Source organism: Morone saxatilis, unplaced genomic scaffold, assembly GCF_004916995.1.
Source record: "Morone saxatilis isolate NCDOM2014 unplaced genomic scaffold, NCSU_SB_2.0 Contig10, whole genome shotgun sequence".
Classification (NCBI taxonomy): domain Eukaryota; kingdom Metazoa; phylum Chordata; class Actinopteri; family Moronidae; genus Morone; species Morone saxatilis.
In genome coordinates, this window is record NW_023339652.1 from 7,121,976 (window position 1) to 7,143,439 (window position 21,464).

Consider the following 21,464-nt stretch of genomic DNA (forward strand, 5'->3'; position numbering starts at 1 on the left):
GACGGCACGGGACACACCGAACCGACTCGAGCCACCGACCTCGCCTGACTGTCCGACGACGTCCGACGGCCGATAATCGGGTTGGTGTGCGGAGGCCTTAACATGTGTGATCCAATTAACTCTAGCAGTTGACACATATTTGTCATTAAGGCTACACAAAAAGTAGTATCAGTATCAAGGCAAAACAATACAAAACATGTTAGTATTCATAATAAATCACTGTTCAATCGTAATTTTATCCTATAACAACAATTAAGTGAACTGAGACAAGCAGAGGTAATGCAAAGCCCAACATGGGACTAATGTCACATATAATGTTGCTGAGTAAACAGCTAAGCGGTTAGGAATTTTGTTTTGACCAAGCCAAGGACATAAAAGCAAAAAAAAGGAGAGGGAGGGGTGGATCTGAATGAAGACAGCATCTTTACTCCCAAGGAGCTAAAAGTCTAGAAGATTTAGCTGCTCTCTCTGCGGTGAATTACTATGTTTTTACCTTCACATTGCTCAGAGAAAGAGACATCCATTTCCTACGGCCTGGCAGTTGGCAAGGCAACATTGTGATGAACGCACATAGAGGGATGCTGCATGAATCCTAATGAGGCCAGCTGACCAATGGCGTGGCCAGGGCAAGACATGGGGAACATTAGGATATGGTAAAAGAATATAGAGACAGAAAACTTATAAAGGGCATTGTAACGTCCTCTGCACAATAGCACACAGTATTTTTAATTAGCAACTGAAAATCCAATTCTGGTAACAAATGCCGCAGTAATTAGTGAAAACAAACTTCAAAAGTGTTGAAAATGTAAGAGACCAAAGTAAAAAAAACTATGAATGAAGCCTCTTCTATCTAGCGATCTTGGCTTGTGCTGATGGGTTAACAGTGCTTACCTACTTGTATCTTTCTTCTGCTTCCAGCTAACATGGCGCTATGGATAATCCCTGCTCTGGCAGCCAGTTTGAACACAGCTCAACATAATGAAGCCCATTAGTCTGGAGACAATGGCTGCTAGCAAAGCTCAAACACTGAATAACACAGGATGAGAGAAAAAAAAGAGGGGCATAAACACTCATCTTTTACTGTGTGCCTTCAGTTGCCATGACCTGATATTGCCCTCATTTGCAGAAGAGCACACACTTTGTCACACACACACACACACAGAAACATATGCTGAATGAGCAAACAATTAACGTGAGACAGGCCTGCAAAAAGTAGACCAGAGGAACACCGTAGGAAGTAGCAATTTAGAGAAGGAGAGTGAGGGCAAGGAGACAGAGGAGAAGACAGAAGAAGAGAATGCAAAGGATTGAAAGAGGGAACCTGCAGCAGGAGGAGGAAAAAAAGAAAAGGGGCAAGAACAAAGGTATTGTAAGAAGAGTGACAAAAATGCAAAAAGGCAAAGGAAAAATGAAGGATAATGCTGAAAATGTTATCAGTTTAAGTATGCTGTATTGAGCAGAGGTCACACAAGGTCAGTGAAAGAAGACTAGCAAGACTGAGCAGGTATCGGGATGAAACAACTGGGCATACGGAAGCCACTAATATACCCCATTGCTTATTATAATCTCTTGATACGCTGGCATGAGATTGGTGTGTGTGTGCGCGAGTGTGTGTGCGTGATGAGAAAAATGATAAACAGGAAAAATCCCTACCAAGCAGTTTAAGCCTTTACTGGGACACTGATAGCAGCTTGTCTGTGTGTGTCTGTGTGTGTGAGGAGGTGTGGGTGTGTGTGTGTGTGTGCATGTGTGTTAGACATAATCTCTTGCAGAATTAATTCCTGGAAATTGAAATGAAAATGGGAAAGGAAGTGTCTAGTAGCAGGTCCTTTACCTCAAGGTCAGCATCACAGAGTTTGGTTTTCTGTGTGTTTCGGTGTGGTTAAACAGGTTTAAAGTACGGTGGCCTGGAGAGATTGCTTTAAGATAACACTGTGCCAGGGTGGGCACTGGTGTACAATCGGCCAGTGGGACCGTACTGGATACTTTTGTAATTTGTAATAGCTCTCCAAGCAAAAGGCAAACTGAAAAATAGCGTGCCTCTTGTCTCCTTGAGAAAATATCTCTCTCTGTCTCTGTTATATTCACAGAAAACCACATGTGGAATGCCAAAAGGTCTATACTGTAATATATACTATACTGTAAATCCTTGATCCTGGCAATGGCAGAGGCAGTTAGATCTATCATTCGACTGTACATTCCCTCAACTCTGATTGTCATTGCTGCTATACCATACTGCAGGCCATTCACCCAAATGGAACCACTGACATGCACACATACAAACCGACACAGGCTGCTGACCTACATGTGACTGGCTGCAGCCCAGATATGCTAGCATTCACCTCAGGGGATGGGTTCTGTAATGTTTGCATATACCCGCTGAACATGTTGGCTGACTGGCGGACAAGCCGCATTAAAGTAGGTCGAACGGTACCCCCAAACTACACCCAGTGCCCCCCTGGCTTGGTGGCCGTAGAGCCTCGGGTGAAGCAGGGAGGGCAGGGGCTTGCACAGCAGGGGCACGGGGCTGGCATGACCGGATGAAGGTCCCACAAATCTGACAGCTCATCAAGCCATCATCGGTTAGCGAGTCCTGGAGGTAAATCTGACAACATTCTTCTCGTCAAGACAGTGTATGGCATGACCTAAACCTCCAAAAACACACAAATTAACAGTTTAGTCAGTTTTGCCAAATTCAGCACTGGCCTGAACCAACAGATCAGATTCGACTTGGAATTCAGGTACATCCCTAAAAAAAGGTCACTAGCTTGGTTCCAGTGTCAGGAATGCCCTATGAGCTGTGCACATACACACAAACACACACACGCTGGACCTTGAGAAAACCTTGTCGTGATCACAGAGTTTTGGGTGACCATCAAGCCATGTTGGCCATTCCGGGCCAGGATTAAACTATAACACAAGGGGTAGACCACATTTGGTCAGTGGAGCATTATAGAGTTTGGCAGGTCATGACCCAGGGTCCATCAGTAGAGGAAGGCAGAGAGTCCACTGTCAGACAAAAATACAGTGGGAATAGAAAAGACAGGAAAGAAAAAATAAACAGGGTGAGGGCCAAAAAGAGAGCGCTACCCTGGCAGCGTTGGTCATGTTATGGGTCAATGGATGATTTTGGTTACATAGTAGTCTGGGATGTACTGTGCTGGGTGGGTAAAACACAACCTGAACTCATTCTGGGTCACTTGCTAATCAAATGGTGGCACACCACACCTACAGAACAAGCACCATCTGACTCACAAACACAGCTAGTAGTGCCAGTATGCACACCGCATTTCATCAGATTTTGGGAGCCTTCATTTGCAGTTGGCTCAATGAAATGTTGATGTTTTGCAGCACATTTGCTGCACATCCTGCATTTGTATTATAATTTGCTTTTGCCTGATTGAATATATGCCTACATTGTCTCTCTGTGTTTTTATGTTTTACATGCAGCGAAGAGGATGCAGCAGTGCAGCACACCTTTGATATCACCCTCCACATGGCCACGGTGCTAGGGAATCCCTGTGGAAAGGAGAGGAAATAACCTCTTTCTTAACAAAGGAAAACCCCCCCATACTCCTGTGGCTGCCACCTCACTGTTACATGTGCTTCATTGAAGCCCATTCGTATTCAACTGCAGTGAAGTCAAGGAGAAAGTCTGTGTGTATGTGTGTATTTAATATAGGAGTTGGCTCTATACTCCTGTGCCGGTGGGAATAACGTACTGCGCTACAGGCAGTGTGACCTTTTCTAGCTGGCATGCTTTCTCTCCTCCTTCTCTCTTTCACACGCTTACTCTCTAGCTCAGACACACACACACACACACACACACACACCCCCCTACACCTACACCTACCTAGCAGCACCGTCACAGCTAGCTTTACCAACCATCAATTACCCACACTGCTTCCTAGTTTAATGGACATGACGCTTGTACAAATCATTGGAGATAGAGGCCTGATGGGACAGTAGGGTGCGTTTGCGCTGCCTCCTCTCCTGCAGCAGGAAGGTAAAACATGTCTTATTTTCTCCTGTTCGCCTTCCTCAACGTGACCTTTATGGTTGTGTGCTTCTCGAAGCGACAGTTTGTGCTCAAATTGAGGGTTAAGGCCTGCCTGTTTAGAGTGCTCTAACTACCTGCAAAGGCACACATGATGAAGGGGAGGTTGGAGAGTGGGAAAAAGGCAAAAATGTGTAGACACAGAACGAAGTGTTGCTCTGTCTTTTGATTTTATATCATTTACTTCACTTTTTTTAGTATTCTAACAAAATATTTTTTTCTAGTAATCCTGTGTTGAAGTAACCTAATTAAATTCTTAAAACCTACACTTTCAGTTCAGGTTGAGATGGATATGGCTTTAATCGCACTTAATGTTCCAACAACCCAAAAAACAAAACTAAAGGGGGGATTGAATGACATAAGCAGTTAACCAATGGCAAACATGGATGCAAATGTGAGCTTGTAGGAGATAGTATATGAAGAGAAAGCCAGAAATGAACTAAGTAAGTGAGTGAGTGAGTGTCACAGTGACGGACGAAGAGTGAGCATAGAAGGAAAGACAGCGAGGAGGGTGAAGGTTGAGTGGGTGGGGGGAGTTAATGCAAAAAACACACTGCATCAAACCAAAGCACTGCTCCGAGCAGGATGCGTCAGCAGTCCATTCATGTTCCTCTATTTTCCACTAAAGGACAAAACGAATAGAGTGAGAGAGCAAAGGCAGATAAAGTAAAAGAAAATCCAAGATAAAGAGAGTGAGAGAGCAGAGAAGGGAGAGAGAGGACATCGTGATAGAGAGGAACCGAGAGAGTGAGAGAAACAGTATCCCATCTGCCTGCTTTTGCCACCACAGCAATGCTGGAAAGCTTTGCCAGACTTGTTGGAATGGCTGGATTATTGCCGGGGAGGAGGGGGTTAAAATCTGGTTGCTGTGGGGATGCCACTGTCCATCTCTGCCTTTTGCTTGGACAGCCTGTCTATTCCCCTAAGCCACACAAAGCCCCAGAAAGCCACAGAACAAGAGACTGTGAGCATTAAAAAAAAAAAGAGTGGAGAAAGAGCAAGAGCAAACTGGTTTTTGAAGAGGTAGATCTCTAAAAAGGTCTGAGTGCTTTGAGCTCACCCAACTACCTTAGGACACTGCAGAGAGAGCAGAAGGGAGGCAGGGAGAGAGTGTGTGTGTGAGAGAGAGAGAGAGAGCAAAAGTGAGCGAGAGAGGGAGAGAGAGGAGGGGAGAGAGAGTGAGAGAGTGAGAGAGGGATCCAAGCAGGCGCACGCTCTCTCTTTTGCTGCTACAACGGATCCTTTCCACATCGACGCTACTGTTAACGTCACGCCTGTAAGCCGCGCGCTTAGACAGCTTTTGCCTTCCCTGTCTTGCTCCGCTCCCCAGTCGGACGCTGCATTAGCGAGGGGGTGCTGATCACCACGAGGAGAGGAGGGAAAAAAAAAACAAAAAAAACTGGAAAACAAGAAAAAAGAAACAAGCCGGAGAGAGGAAGGAGAAACTGCGCACCACCCCTCCTCCCTCTAACCCACCTCGATCAACCCAGCTACAACACCCCCACTCCTCCCAGCACCCCCTTCCATCCCCCACCCCACTCCCTCTCTGAAGAAATTGACGGATTATTGGGAAGTGCAAGGGAGGCAGGCTGCAGCTGCTGCTGTGTGTGCTCGCTACTGCTGCTGTGTGCTTCGCAGGGATGGTGTGTGTGCGTTTGCAACTGCTGCTGTCGCCACCGCGGCTGCTGAGGCTGGAGCGTGTGGCTAGTTAAGAGGAGGAGGAAGAAGCCAATGAAGGCAGAGTGTGTCGCCTAGCCTTTTCAACCCCTGTCGAGCACTCTGGAGGAAAAAATATAAATAAGAAAAATCAAGTGGACACGACGTATTATTGAGTGGGGAGCAAGAGGAAGAGAGTGAATGAGGGAGAAGGGCTGTCAGACTGAGCGACCGACCGACCAACTGAATGACCACTAAAAAGTGAACAGAGGAATACAGAAAGGAAGGGGTCGGTTTTTTTATCCCGGCTTGTCAATCTCCCCTCCTAACCATCGCAAACAAAAGGCAAAGAACATTAGAAAAGGACTGTGGAATTTTCATTCAACCTTCTCAAAATCCCACTCCCACCTACCCCCCTCTTTTTGTCCTTTCTGTCTTGGCTTTTGGTGCACAAAAACTGTGCATGTGTGTTTGTTCGCCTGTGCTATGGAGACCTGGGTAAGGTGTCTAGCAGGGGGATCAACTGTCGGATTCCAAGGACAAGCAAGAGAAGAGGAGCCGACAGCAAGAAGCGAGCAAGGGATCACTGCTGCTTTGGGAGCCTGACTGGATTCCTATCTGCAATCTTTTGTTTTTTGTTTTTTTGTTTTTTCTAATTAACAAGGAAAGGGAAAAAAAACACTCACAAACGGCCTTCGAACCTTTCTCTTTGGATGTGTGGATTTACAAAATAGCTCTGGTTAAGCTCTTTGGCATTCATACCTGTTTTGACAGAGCAAATATAAAAAGGCTTTCTTTGCTGCTCTTGGGATATACATACATCTGATGTGAATACCACAGCTCTTTCTGGTTGCAAACAGGAGGGAAGCTATATATCTCAGTTCAAGGACCTGTAATAATAACTTGAGGTAGGTGTCTAGTGTTTCAACCCCTCTTTGCATCAATTTGTAACACTCTACCCTCCCTTCTGTCTTGTAATACGGTTTTTGGTTGCTTAATTTACCATCATGTCCTTCTCATACACATGTTTCAGAAAGGCCAGCCCTCTCTACCCTCCCCTCTCTTTCTGCCCCTGAGCACAGTTCATGGAAATAAAAGCATTGCTTAATTGAGGATAGGTCAAGCCCCTCTAAGCAAGCACCCAAAACCCACGCTCTCCCCTTGTCCTCTTCAGTTCCCTTAACCTCTTTACTCTGGTCCCCTTAACACTACTATCAGCAAACCAGCTACTTTCCCTGTTCCCAAAGCCCCCCAAACAACACCCCCAAACACCCCCAACCTCCCCCCCAGATGATGCTGAATTATGAACGTGCCACATCATGAGTCTCCTGGGGCGGGTAGCTGTGCATCGTGCCAGGAAAGCCGCCCTGCTCTGTGTAGTCTTCCTGATGGCGCGAGCGTGGAGCAGCGCCTCCCTGGCCTTGGCGGGGGCGGCGGTGTCTCAGGGACCCCAGGGCTGTCCACCGCAGTGTTCCTGCAGTAATCAGCAGGGGAAGGTGGTGTGCACCCGACGTGGCCTCACCCGTGTGCCCCCTGGAATTCCTGCCAACACGCGACACCTCAATCTAATGGAAAACGCCATCGAGGCGGTGCAGGCTGACTCCTTCCGCCACCTGCACCACCTTGAGGTGCTCCAGCTTGGGCGCAATGCCATACGGCAGATTGAGGTGGGCGCGTTTAATGGACTTACCAGCCTCAACACCCTGGAGCTGTTTGACAACCGGTTGACGGTGGTACCCAGTGGGGCCTTTGAGTACCTGTCCAAACTAAGAGAACTGTGGCTGAGAAACAACCCCATTGAAAGTATCCCCTCCTACGCCTTTAACCGGGTGCCCTCACTCATGCGACTCGACCTTGGAGAGTTACGGAAACTGGAGTACATCTCAGAAGGAGCTTTTGAGGGCCTACAAAACCTCAAGTACCTCAACCTGGGCATGTGCAACATAAAGGGTGATATGCCAAACCTAAGTCCCCTCAAGGGCCTGGAGGAGCTGGAGATCTCTGAAAATAACTTCCCAGAGATAAAGCCAGGCTCTTTCAAAGGCCTGCGCTCACTGAAAAAGCTATGGGTGATGAACTCACAAATCACAGTAATAGAACGTAATGGTTTTGACGACCTATCTTCACTGGTGGAGCTTAATCTTGCCCATAATAATCTGAGCGCCGTGCCACATGATCTGTTCTCCCCGCTCAGGTACCTAGTGGAGCTCCATCTCCACCATAACCCTTGGAACTGTGGCTGTGAAGCTGTATGGTTAGCACGCTGGCTAAGGGAGTACATCCCTACAAACTCAACTTGCTGCGGACGCTGTCACTCCCCTGCCAGCATGAGAGGTCGACAACTGGTTGAGGTGGACCGAGGTGAGGGCGCTGCAATCCAGTGTTCTGCACCATTCATTGCTGATGCACCAAGGGACTTGAACATCTCAGCAGGGCGAGTGGCTGAGCTTCGTTGCCGTACAGCCCCAATGTCTTCAGTACGCTGGCTCCTACCCAATGGGACTATCCTGACACATGCCTCTGGTTACCTGAGAATATCAGTGCTCAATGATGGTACCCTTAATTTCTCAAATGTCCTGGCAGCAGACACAGGCACCTACACCTGCATGGTGTCCAATGCAGCTGGGAACTCCAACGCCTCGGCCTACCTCAACGTGAGTGCAGCTGAGCTTAATACATCCAACTTGAGTTACTTTACCACAGTGACTGTGGAAGTCTTGGGGCCAACCACTGAGATGCCCAAACCTAAAACCACCACGACCACAGCAGCTGCTGCAGGGGCTGGGGTAGCTGGAGGAGGAGGGGTAGGCCTAGGGACAACAACTACAACTGCCTCTCCTTCTGTCTTTCAGCCAGTCTTCATCTCCACACCAACTGTGCTGCTGCAAAGCACCGATAGCCCACCAGGCACAGCTAAGCCATCTGTGGTGACAGGACTCCAGGGTGCCACTAGCAAGCCAGGCAAGTCTGGCCCTAGCCTGGATGAAGTGATGAAGACCACTAAGATCATAATAGGTTGCTTTGTGGCGGTGACACTGCTGGCTGCTGTCATGCTCATCGCCTTCTACAAACTGAGAAAGCGCCACCAGCAGAGGAGCACAGTGGCAGATGCTCGCACTGTGGAGATTATCCAGATGGATGAGGAGGACCTTCCACCACCAGCGTCTGCAGCTCAAGAGACGGCTCTCACATTACCTGAAATCCGGGACCATAACAGCATACACAAACTGGACTTTATCAGCCACAAGACTGACTACAGCTTTCACAAACCCAAGGCCGAATACAAACCCCAGCCTGATTTCACCCTTCACAAGCCAAAGGCTGAGTATACTACATATAAGCCAAATATGGACTTCAGTAGCCACAAATTCATCCCAGATTACAGCACTCACAAATCCACACCAGATTTTAGCCTTCACAGACCAAAGCCTGACTATAGCCAATTTAGACAGGACTACAGCACTCACAAACCTAAAGCAGAATACAGCCCATTCAAACCAGACTTTGGCACTCACCCAAAAACTAAAACAGACTACAGCCCCTTCAAACCAGACTTTGGCACTCATCCTAGGCAGAAAACTGACTTCAGCCCATTCAAACGAGATTACAGCACCCAACCAAAACCTAAACATGACTACAGCCCATTAAAATCGGACTACAACACACAGCATAAACCTAAGGCTGAATACAGCCCATTCAAGCCCGACTTTGGCACTCACCCAAGACCTAAACCTGATTACAGCCCATTTAAGCCTGACTATAGCACTCAGCCCAAACCCAAAACAGACTACAGTGCCCAGAGATCTAAAACTGACAGTACCTACAAACCCAAGGATCCTTACACCCCCCATAAGACTGCAACTGATTACAGCGCCTTCAAGACTGACTTCAGCCCCCACAAAGCGGATTACAGCGCCTTCAAGTCTGACTTTAGTCCACATACTCAGAGACCTAAACTTGATTACAGTCCACACAAAATGGACTACAGCCCTCATAAGGTGGACTACAGCACTCTAAAGCCCAAATACAACACCTATAAACCAACTGGCCATGGGGCTAAATGGACAGACAACAATGTTGGGAACTCTTTGCCTCGAACCTTGCCCAGCACCATCACAGCGATGGCTGAGCCCTATGTCATAAAAACTCACACCAAGGAAAAGGTACAGGAGACTCAGATTTAACAAGGCCGCCCAAAAGGCTCCCATTTCTTTCCCTAGGTCCCTCGCTCCCACTCACCCCTGTCCCATGCCCCCCTTCGTCATTTCCTCATAAAATCATGCAATAGAATGCACAACGAAAAAATGGACAGGAACTACTTTTTTGTACAGAGTGCAAACTTAAAAAGACTGATGATTTCTTGTTGTACATGCTTATAAATAAATATATATATGGACAAATTGAAACTACCATGGGCTGGTGATAGAGAAACATATATTAAAAAGAAATTGAAACTATTTTCTAACTTGTAACTTCTATTTAAAACAATGAGTTGTTTAAGATGCTGTCTTGACTTTGACAAATGAGGGTAGTCTTGTTTTAAAAAGGGGCATTCTGTGTGATTTTTACACCATGCTACAGAGAATGCAGTGATAAGAAAAAATATTTATACTGAGAAGACTTTCTTTAACAAAAACCGAAAAAAGGTCAGTGTCGATCTTTACAGGTTTATCTTGTAAAAGCACCAAGAATTTGTACTGTGCCAAATGTTATAAAATGCAATAAAAAGGATTTTTGGAAGAAAAAAATAAGTATTAGAGAGAGATGTTTTTTTCCCCTCTGCTTCTTCTCCTGGCGTATACTGTAACGATCAGCCAAATGCTTTAGACACTGCAGTAAGACGCTGCAGCTATACTTTAACCCTATGTGTGCTGAATGACTCAGGCACAATGAATTACAGTGCAGAAGTGGATGGGGCTTTTTTAAATCTACCAACAACTTCTATTAATATATTCTTTATATGTAGTGAAAAAGTTTGTTCTGTTTATATTTTACATTACCAGTGAGTGTCATGGTGCTTCATCAAGGTGTGGCTCATCAAAAGCATGCATTTGATCTAAGTTCTACAAATGTGTTATGGTGTTAAAAGATTAAGTGGTATGTCCACAGACAAGTACTGTATAGCAGTGCTATCATAACATCTAATGTTAATCAAAATGTTCATTACATAATGCTTTTCAATGATACAAGTTGATTGTGTTACCTAGCTCATTTTTCACATTATTTTTTAAAGTGGTATTATTAATCATGTATCTAATGAGTGAAAAAGGTGATAAATTAAGGTGAAATACTGTTTGGGTGTTGGGGACTGTCTTGCACTTTGCCAAAAAATATAGATCCTCATTTCACTTTTCCTTGCATTGCCAGCTGTTGTGCCTTCATCAATCAGTATGGGGGCTTTTTATGGTGACAAATGCATTCGGGTCTCACTGTTAACTGTGCATTTTTCATCTTTGACAATATCACTCCTCTCAATCATAATACAGACTCACCGTTCTCTGCCTAACAAAGAAAGATAACATACAACATACACAGTTAGTAGACATGTATTAGATAGTTGAGCCAGTTTTGTTTTTAGTATGTGGAATTGAAAACTAAGTAATGCTGTTGCCGTTCTTTTTACTGTCTGGGGGATAGTATCACACTGGTTAATTAAAATGATGAGAGAGAAAGGTGATGTGAACTACCCTGGGAGCACATATCAGCAAATAACAGAACAAAATTTTGATTGGGCAACATGTGGGTAAATGATGGCAAAGGGAATACTACAAAACAACTCCAGGGGAGTGACTGAAAGCTGTGTGTGGACCATAATCATAATGGCCAACACGGATACACCTTTCTCATTAGCTTCTGTAAATCTGTACATTTCTAAAGTCAACTAACATTAATCAAAAAATATAATAACTAGCCTCTGGACATGCATGACGTTATCAGATCCACAGTCAATGGCCTGTGCAGGCAGGCAAAGCTTTGGCCCAGTAGTGTAGTTGATGACCGTTTACACAACCAGTAAAAAAGTGTGGAAAATGGAGACCTAGTTAGAGAGAGTACCTGCAAGGGCCAAAATACCAGGGACTGCCTTTCCAACACAGTAGCATTTCAACATTTGAGACAGAGGCAGTATGAAAAGGGAGAAGGCTTGACTATAGCAGAGAGAAAGGTTGACATAGTTCACCACAAAAAGAGTGTTGCAGTTAGCTGAGAACGTGTGATGTGTGTTTGTAAGGGTGACAGTCCAGCTCTGAGAAATTAGGAAGTGACAAAAAAAAGGGAGAGAGTGAGATGGATAGAGTAAGAAATGGAGGTTAGTAAGGTCAGCTGAAGAGGGAGTGAGCATATTGTGAAATTTTTCAACTTTGCCGTTTTAGATTACATCTAAACATGCTTGGAAACATGTCACTTATTGTAGACTAAGACAGCATTTGTTGTAAATGTGTAATTTAAATGTCCTCTAACATTGCCAGGCTGGGGAGGATATGATGAACCAATTTGAAGACTGCTTTTGGAGTAAAAACATGAATGGCAAAATTGTGCAGTGAAGCAGAAAATAATATCACAGAGAAAAATCATTTAAATCAAATAAAAAAGGCAAGCATAACATTTTCTTCCTGAAAAACATATTTAGAGGAAGCACACTGGACTATGCGTGTGATCTTAAGGAGCAAGGATATCTGGCAACTTTTTTTTATTTAACTCTAAAATATAATACAACGAGCAGCATTTTGTAGGCCCAGATATAGGTGTGGTTACATACCAAGTGGTCACGACTGCAACACTGTCTTATGTCAAAAAGAACATTTTACTATCCTCTACCAACTGCCATGAAATTAGGGTAAAAATAACCTACTGCAGCATACCAGGGCTGTCACAACTGGTCACTTAGGCAAAAATCAGACATGATCAAATAAACTACAGCTCTCGCTGTCCTCCCCTTCTTGCCATGTCTGCTGATGACTCAGCCTGCATCTTAAATATTGAGCATTTTATGCGGGTGCAAGAATGAGCAAGATGGATCAGGCATGCAAGTCGGTCTGTATGTGTCCATGTATGTGTGTGTCTGGTGCCAGCTATGTTTTCTGTTGCGTGTTGGGCTACATTAAACAAGGAGGATAGAAACAATAAGCGCAGCACAGGGCAGGAAAGGTAAAATGCCGAAAATGAATAGAGTATAAGGCAGAAGGGTGAGAGAGAGAGCGAGCAGGATAATTCATCTAAACTTCATATTTAACAGAATGTCCTGATTCTGGCTGCGGCCCTGCCCTCTACTCTCAGCTTTCCAATAAAGGCAAAAAATGTAAGAGTCTTAATAAACCCCGAAAAGAAAACATGCCGATTTCATACTGTACTGACCATTTGTCATATCACTACGCTGACTCATACCCCAGGCAGCAGCATGCCTTTGTCTCCCACTCCCACTTGTTTTGATATAGCTATGCAAAGCTAGACAGCGGTTTTCCAATTGTCTCTGATGTAAGGCAGGTGAGAGGAATGTTCAAACAAGTGAAAACAATGGGGTACCTGTATGTTGTATCCAAATGGATAGTGTAAATGGGTTAGAGGGATTGTGAGCAGTTGTATGAACAGATGTAAGCACTGTATTAAGTATTAAGCTGTGTTATGGCATTCTATCATAAGCTTGGCCAAACTGTATTGCACTTGCTATGCCTCAGTATGGTATAGCAGGACGGGCCTTATGTTGCGTGTATGTTGTGCTATGTGGTCACATATTAAGCCGCACTGTGCTATAAAAGGCTCCCTCTTACTAATCAGACAACATGGCTACAGGGTCATCAATCAGCCAATCAGCTAGCCAGCCACTGAAGGGCCCGTCTCCATGGGAAACACTCCTTCCCTCCATCCTTTCCACCTCCGCATCATGTTTTTCTTTCTGTCTGTGTGCTTCATTAGCAATCATGAAGCTATTTGAAACAGGAAGCAAGGCAAGATGCACCTACTTACCCACAGCTCACAGAGCCTGGGGGAGGGAGGGAAAGGAAGGGATGCGCTGTAGTAATTATAGGAGAAGATAAAGTGGTATAGAAATTAAGATGTAGGAAAGACACTTAAAAAGGGGGAATGAATGCATGACAGATTGCTTGAAAGAAGTTAACAGAGGTGAAAAATTCAGCCAAAACAGAAAACAGTTGGGGAAAAGATCTACGACGCAGAGAGCAGAGGAAAAACAAGACTTACACAAAACAATGTGGAAGGCTTGGATAAGGTGGCTGATGGTACACAGAAGTATTTCTGGGAGACTAAAAGAAAAAAAAAAAAATATGAGAACAAGAAGTGAGAGGAGAAGGGAAATCAAGGGAGAATCAGGCTGACCGTGAAAAGATAAATAGGGAGGGAGAAGGAAAAAGCAAAAAACAGAAAAAAAAGAAAAAATAAACAGAAGAAGTGAAAATTGATTAAAATAAAATTAAAATGAGAGAAAAAGAAGAAGAGCTAGAGCTACTAAAGAGCGGAAGGCAAAGCAGTGAGAGAAAGAGAGCAAAGGCGCTTAGGAAAGGAGTAAGCAGAGCAAATGTGATGCAAGAGTGCCAGCTACAGATGGAATGGGGGATATATAGCCTGGCCATCATGGCTCCTGCATGATTGGTGAATGGCCTGGACTGCACCACAAGGGGTGTGGTGTTGGGGGTGTACGGGGGTGGGGATAGAGTGTAATGTTACCATAGCACAGTGCAGCAGATAAGAAGTGCTGATACCAGTAATGGACTGGACCACTGGGGGCACTTGAAGAAGGGAGACTGGCAAATATGAAGGCAGAGAGGATGGAAGGATCAAGAGGTCACCGCAAATGGAACTGCAGGGAACGAAAACTGCCACTGAGCAACCATGTGCACGCGTATGTGTTTTCAGTGTGATCAAGGGGAGACTGAATTTAACAGGTCAAAGCCCTTGAACCAGCAGCAAAAAAAACAAAAAAAACAAAACAATATACTTTCTCTCCCATTCAATTTAAGAAAGCAGCTCATTCTCAGCTTAAAAGGGTTCGGAGGACATTTTGAAACCCAATTATTTTGATGCAATCTCTTAATTAGATTTTTTTTTCCCTCACTGTAAATTACTATGCACTGAGGCGCAGAAGATGGCTGTAATAAAATGGTATTCCATTAAAATGACCAATAGACACTGTAATCTCAATTGCATCAGTCATTTATCAACTAAAGCCCCTCACTCACAGTCATGTCAGTAGAGCAAAGGTTCACTTTTGAAACATTTTCTACCTGTATGTTTTACACCATTTTAATCAGCGTCTGCTAAAATGTGTAGAAAAGCGTTAATGCGGGAATTTCTAATGATTAATTTGCACAACTATATTTACGTTTTACTGGAACGTTGGTTCCACTCGTGCAGGTTCTTTAATGGGACTGAATTAAATGCTGCAACATCCATACACTTCCGTCACCCATTTGTTTTTTTCCTGCTTGACACATGCATTTTTCTTTAGGATGCCCGACCCATTGTCAAGAAGAAGGGACTCGCATGTTCACTTTCATGTGATTTATGTTTTTGAGAAAATGCCGGCACTTTGTTACATTATTTATTTTTAATGGCAGCATTATTGTATGATTCAAACACCTAACTTACCCTAGCTTTACTACAAAAATAGCCCACGCTGATGGCTTTATTTTTGTTTTCATGCATATGTATTTTCTAAGCTTTTATTAATTTGTTGATTATTAATAATTAACATACTGTAGCCAACGATTAATTACAGAAACTGCCTAAAATCTGCATCCTTAGTTTAAGCTAGGGATGTGTGCATGTGGTAGTTTTTTTTATGTGAGCACTAGCCAGTGTGCTAGTGGAGCAGACAGGAGGCTATTCTAAGCAGGCCTGGAAGCATGCTGCCTTGTGAGTCAACATGAGTCAGAGCCAGAGAGTTGTTTGGTCCTAATGTCAAATAGAGGGACTGGACGGGATGCGGAGTCAAAGGTGGAGACTGCACATCATCTAAGCAGAAAGGGATGCTATGCTAATTTTGACGAGAGAGAAGCTTAATTAGATGATTAAATAGACAATCTATTCTATACTGAGGATAAATTTTTTTACAGTGCATTAATCATGTTCATTTTATTGGGAATATCAAGAAACAAAGCAAGAAGGTAAATGTGTGGAAGGTGCTGATGGAGTGGAGGAAATGGTGAAGGCAAGTTGATGTTTGCTGGTGCATCTGACTTTGACTGTGTGAAAACTGATGCAAATAGCCATATTCGGTGACCAGCTGGTGGTGCGATTTGTTGCTACAGAGGTCAACGGAATAAGAAAAATCTTCATCACAGTATACTGTTGGCAATGAGCCCAGTGCCGCCGAGGCTGTAGTGCTGAATAGGTGCATGCCAACAGATTTTACTGGAAATATACTGTGGTCAACTATTACAGTAACACAGATTTTGTTGCTAAAACTGAGACTGAATGGCAGGTAGGTTGTGTGAGCTATTTTTGCCATGTAGAAGGGACCACTGAAGTGTGTTACTCGCTGTGAGACAGAGTTTATTGTCCTTTTGGCGGGTGAAAAACATCCCTGTGTTTTCTTAGCAGCCAGCGACGATGAAGCCTTACTTTTATGAGTCCGTCCAGTAGTTGAGGCCGAGGTGTGTGTGTGTATGTGTAGTAAATCAAGTCCACTGAGAGCAGCACACGGCGGGCTGAGACATATGTGAGGAGGGGTTGTGTTGAGGTTTTTGTGAGCACACAAACAAATAAAGAAACAGACGCACTCACACACACAAAGCGTGCACATACACACGGAACAAAAAATGAAGCCATTGACCATTAATTTCACTGCTTTTGTTGAGATTTACAGCCTGGAGAGAAATCATGATCACAGGCGCAGCATCACCAAGGATACTGTGCTCAGTATCAGCCCTCATTCACTCACCTGCAAATGCAACAGAATAAATATCCAAAGCCACACGGCCAAAAATGTCTATATGCCATCTTTTTAATTCAGATGTACATATTTCTTACAATATATATAATATAATAATATAATATAATCACTTACAACTGAAATACGCACAAGCTCCTAAATTCTGCGTCTGTTTAAAGGAACTTAAGCAGGGCTATTTAGTGCAAATTAGTCAACTGTGCTAACCATCAATAATCATGTCATATAGTGAGGTGTCTGTGTATGTTCTTCTGAAAATTTCAATTTGCACTGCCTTCACTGAGTGCCTCTTCCTGCCTCGGGTATGGACTGTGCAGTGAGAGGCTGCAGCTGAAGCCAGGTTTTGTTATGCACAATTATAAATATTAAAAAATAGGGTCAAGGATGGAAAAACAGTGAACTAATCCTTTGACAACATTGCCGTTTCAATTTTTTTTGCTTCTAATGAAGCATTTCTTATCATCTAGCCACAGGAACAGCAGTACACTGTAGTATATTATGCAGTTTACTGAAGTGTATGAAACCTCCCTCCCCTCCTTGTATATTCCTCAGCAATTCAGACATTTACATCTATGTTCTCATGTACACTCCTCTACTGAAAAGGTGCACAAATGTGATTTGCAAGACTATTTTTGTAGTTTCCAAGGCACTCCTGCATGTTCCCATGTAAACGCAGAGTCCAAGAAAGACACAAAAAGGCACATACAGTGTGCTGATAAAGAAAGCTTTGCTTCTTTGCTGCATGCACAGTATAAGGAAAGAAGCAAGGAAAAAGAGCTTCCTTGCAAAGCTGAAGACGGATATTACATTTTTTTTAAAAAGCAGGGTGAGTCTGGGGGGTTACAGGGAATGGTTTTGAGATTTCATCTTGTCTAGGATGAGAATCAGTATCTGGGTGTAGACATTTTGGTGATAGTGGAGGGGTGGAATTGGGGTGACAAAATGGCCTCCTGCATTGCTCAAGACATTAGAGAAAGGAGGCAGTGAGAAAAACAGACAAGGGTAAGATAATTAACTGAGGTGGATAGTGAGGGCGACACATTATCTATGACACCCTGATTTAGTATGTCAGGGGATAGCAGTGCTAGATGGAAAAAGGCCACGTAGAGAGAGAAATGGGCAAGAAAGGAGAGTGAAAAAAGGGAGACGGTGGGGCAAGGATGATGAACAAAGAGCAATACAGATGGGGAAGAAAGAGGAGAACTGAAAAGGTGATTGCGATAGGAAGCCACTATCTGACACATTAAGGGTAGCACTCAGGATTTGCTCTGTAGTAACTCCAGCATCATGAATTTACACCGATGTGGACTTCAAGATGACAAGCAGTGTGCTAATGTTAAAGACTTGCTGAGGAAACGTGCACCGCTGAGCACAGAACGGCACATGAAAGCAACGTCAAGATGAAAGCTCTGACGAGCTGCGTAGAGCATTCGCGGGTTGAAACACAGTTTTCATGTGGTGGCAGAATTATTCAGCTGCTGCAGCAAACTGCTGTGTGTGTTTAAATGTGTATGTGCAGTTAGGTCAGCAGTGATCTTTTAAGATCAAACAAATCAATAGCCAACCTCTTGTTTGCAGTGGTAAAGCCTCAGTGCATTGTAGGTAGTGAAGACTTTTTGCTCCCACATGAGTTTTTATTATTTAGGGGGCATTGGACATTTGTCAGGAATTGTGTAATTACTTCATCTAAGTGGAATCAAATGTAGATGCAACTCCAATAAACTCACAAGAGGAAGAGAGGGAAAATAAGCTCAAAAGCTGTTTTTATGAGGCGGGGCTGATCCCAGCCACAAGTTTTAATGGATCCCAAACAAATGGTGTCTTCAGAAGTGCTTGTTTAAAATACAGTCCTTACTTAATTGTAAAGGATGTGGGTTTGCTGGCAGACCTAAGCCAGCAGTTAAACAATACGACTGTTTGAAAACATTTGACCCATTCCTTTTTTTGTATAATTCTCACTTCTCACACCATTTCAATTTACATACATATAGCATTTATTGTCAAATGTTTTTTTTTGGGGTCTTTAGTTTGGATTCAGCCCTGTGAAAACACTTGAAACACAGATGTGCGACTGCATGCTGTCCATGTGAAAGAGCTTGTGTGGGAGTCACTGCAGGTGAACCGGTGTCAGTCCAACTCTGCCACCCCCGCATAAAAACTGATCAAAGCCATCCCAGAAAACAGACAGCAGAGAGCATTTAAATACAGAAGCTGCTTATTTATGTCAGACAACGAGAGAACACTTTGTGAGATCCTCTAAAGCTGCGCTGGGACAACCTAAAAATTAAGTCACTGGAAGCAGAACAATAAATTATAAATATGAAGATGTAGTTATTTAAATGGGAGCTGGAACTTCTAAAGCTGGAATGTATACATAAACAATGGCTTAAGGATGCAAGAAAAAAAAAATGGGTTGATTGAACACAATTAGAACCGATTTTTCAGGGTCAGGACAGATCTTTCATCAACACATTAATGTAGAGATGTGGGCACCGGGGTGAATTGATTTTACATACTTATTTTTATTAGAAGTGTTCCTTGAAGAATAATTGCTTGCATGGCCGTGTAAGGCATTTTAGAACCAACAACTTTTCAACAAGAGGTGAATCAGAGGCGCTGTGTGGCCCCAAGCTGAGCGTGACCTCGTCGGCCTGGCTGATATAAGAGTACCTGCCCAACGGGGGAGCCGATAATTAGACAGCCAGTTATACTGCTCTTCTCCCCTCACCACTCTCTTGTCCCTCACTGCAGCTAATTAAACATGACCAGGCACATCAAAGACGTATACAGTATGTGCAAGCAGGCTTGTGTTTGTCCGTCAATTACAATTTTGTTGTTGCTGCTGCAGTAAAATTACTTCAAACCAAGTTGTGAGCCACAGTTGAAGCTGTACGAGTGTAAACATGAGGGATTAGTGCCATAAGTCAGGGGGGAGAAAAAAAGGAGTAGGTGGCATCCTGCAACAGTGATGAGAAGGCAGCGGCCTATGGAGGTACTACTCTCATGGGAGTTTAATACTATGAGAAAGAGAAGACGAGGATGTGCCTCAGCTCATGGGATGAGCATTAAGAGAGAATGGAGGGGAATGATCGAAGAAAAGTAGAAAATACAGAGAGGGGAGACAAAGAAAGGTGGCTGGAGGAGAGGAGAGGAGAGGAGACTTGGCAAGCATTCACCCTCCCACTCTGTTGGCAGCAGAGGCACAAACTGTTTGCTCACAGCAGTACATGCATCTATTAGTATTGTTCCAGGAGATAATAACTCTGTGTGTGTGACTGTGTGTGGACGTACATGTGTGTTTGAGTGTCAGTTCGCAGCCAAAAGTGGCAAACGAGTTGCTAAGAGGTGGCAGACAAACAATATGGAGTCGAAATACAAAATGTATGAGGAAGCGAGCGTTTTGTCTGTCTGTGGGTGTGTCAGACTTTAGTGCTAAATGTCAGTACTATAGAAACGCCAGAGGCCACGGTGCTAATAGCAACAGCTTCGATGAGTCTTATCAACAGGGCTATCAAAACCTTACCTGTAGCTGGTGAATGCTAAAAAAATAAATAAATAAATAAAAAAAGTTTTATCCTTGTCAGAATGGAGAGGTGTTCAAATTTTACAGGCTGACACATCAAAAGGTAATGAAATTTACGGTAGGCCTTGGAAGTACGGATCCTCTTTCAGACAAGCCTAACTAAACACACTTATGCAGCAGCAAACACTCTCACTTTAAGAGAGATTCAGCTGGCAACCAAAGCGTTTTAACAAACTGCAGTGCCCTGGCCAGCCTTTCTTGGAACTTCCCCTGCAAACACCCCTGCACATTCAGAGAGAGATTCAGCCAGCAAAGGGGTTTAAAGAAACTACATTTCTATAGCTGGCCTCAATTGAAGCTATGCTTGCTCATATATACACACAGCTCTCTGCCTGTCGCCCACTTCTGCCATTAGCTTTATCTGTCTGAATTCAAAGCTGAGAGCCCAATCCCCGTTGGTTTTTTTGAAAAGATTTTGCCATGCTTGTTCTTCCCTTTATGCCCCCGACTCTCCTCTGGGAAAACATAGAAAAGGGGGGGGGGAGATGCCGATCGCTGACACAGCCGCTGAGATAGCTTCTCTCTTGTTGGTAAGGGATATAAAGAAATGGAATGAGAGAGGAGTTAGATGGAAGGAGATGCTGAGATGGGGATAAGGGTGCGGGCGTGAGGACATTATGCTGGGGTAAGCTGGTGAAGGATTACTGCTTCAAATCTCTTCTCTTCTTGGCCTTCACTTGCCGCTTATTTATTCAAATCTTTGAGGCTATATTCCAGCTCACGCCAGGTACACACACACACACACATCTAGATAAAAAGAGCGTTTTGTGAAAGCAGAGGTAAAAGGTGAGAGGAGAGAAAAAAGGACAAGACAAGAGGAGATGGGAGGTCTAGGCAGGTGTGCCCTCCACGCAGTAGAGGTCAGACATTGACAACTCAATAAGCGAGCAAGTGACGGAGGACTGACATGACACACAGAGACACAAACATTGAAGACGTGGAAGGGGACAGGTGAAGATGCTGTTTGTGAACATCAGGGAGTGTGTGTACATTATCTGCATGAATCCTATGTAAATTCTGCCATCATAGACACAGAAAAAGAGTAGAGAGGGGAGAGTTTTGGGGGGGAGAAGGGACAGAGACCAACTTTGTTTTATCATGACAGCTCAGTGTGTTCACATGCAAGCCCGATTATGTGTGTGTGTCTTTGCGGTATGCGTTTTAACCCTACAGCCAAGCCGACGATGTGTAGCAACTGCTGTGTTGTCAAGGGAACCATTAGCACAACTGAAAGGCTGGTATCTGACACACGCACGCACACGCAC

The 21,464-nt window shown here is 44.1% G+C and overlaps 2 protein-coding genes across 2 annotated transcripts in view; one reads left to right on the forward strand and one right to left on the reverse strand.

Moving 5' to 3' along the window:
- snd1 (staphylococcal nuclease and tudor domain containing 1) overlaps positions 1-21,464 on the reverse strand; it is a 101,033-nt gene that overhangs the window by 20,411 nt on the left and 59,158 nt on the right. The gene's annotated exons all lie outside the window — the stretch shown is intronic.
- lrrc4.1 (leucine rich repeat containing 4.1) lies at positions 5,372-10,548 on the forward strand. Its single transcript, XM_035674015.1, has one exon. It carries the CDS (start codon positions 7,033-7,035, stop codon positions 9,895-9,897), a length of 2,865 nt encoding a protein of 954 aa, XP_035529908.1. The 5' UTR covers positions 5,372-7,032; the 3' UTR covers positions 9,898-10,548.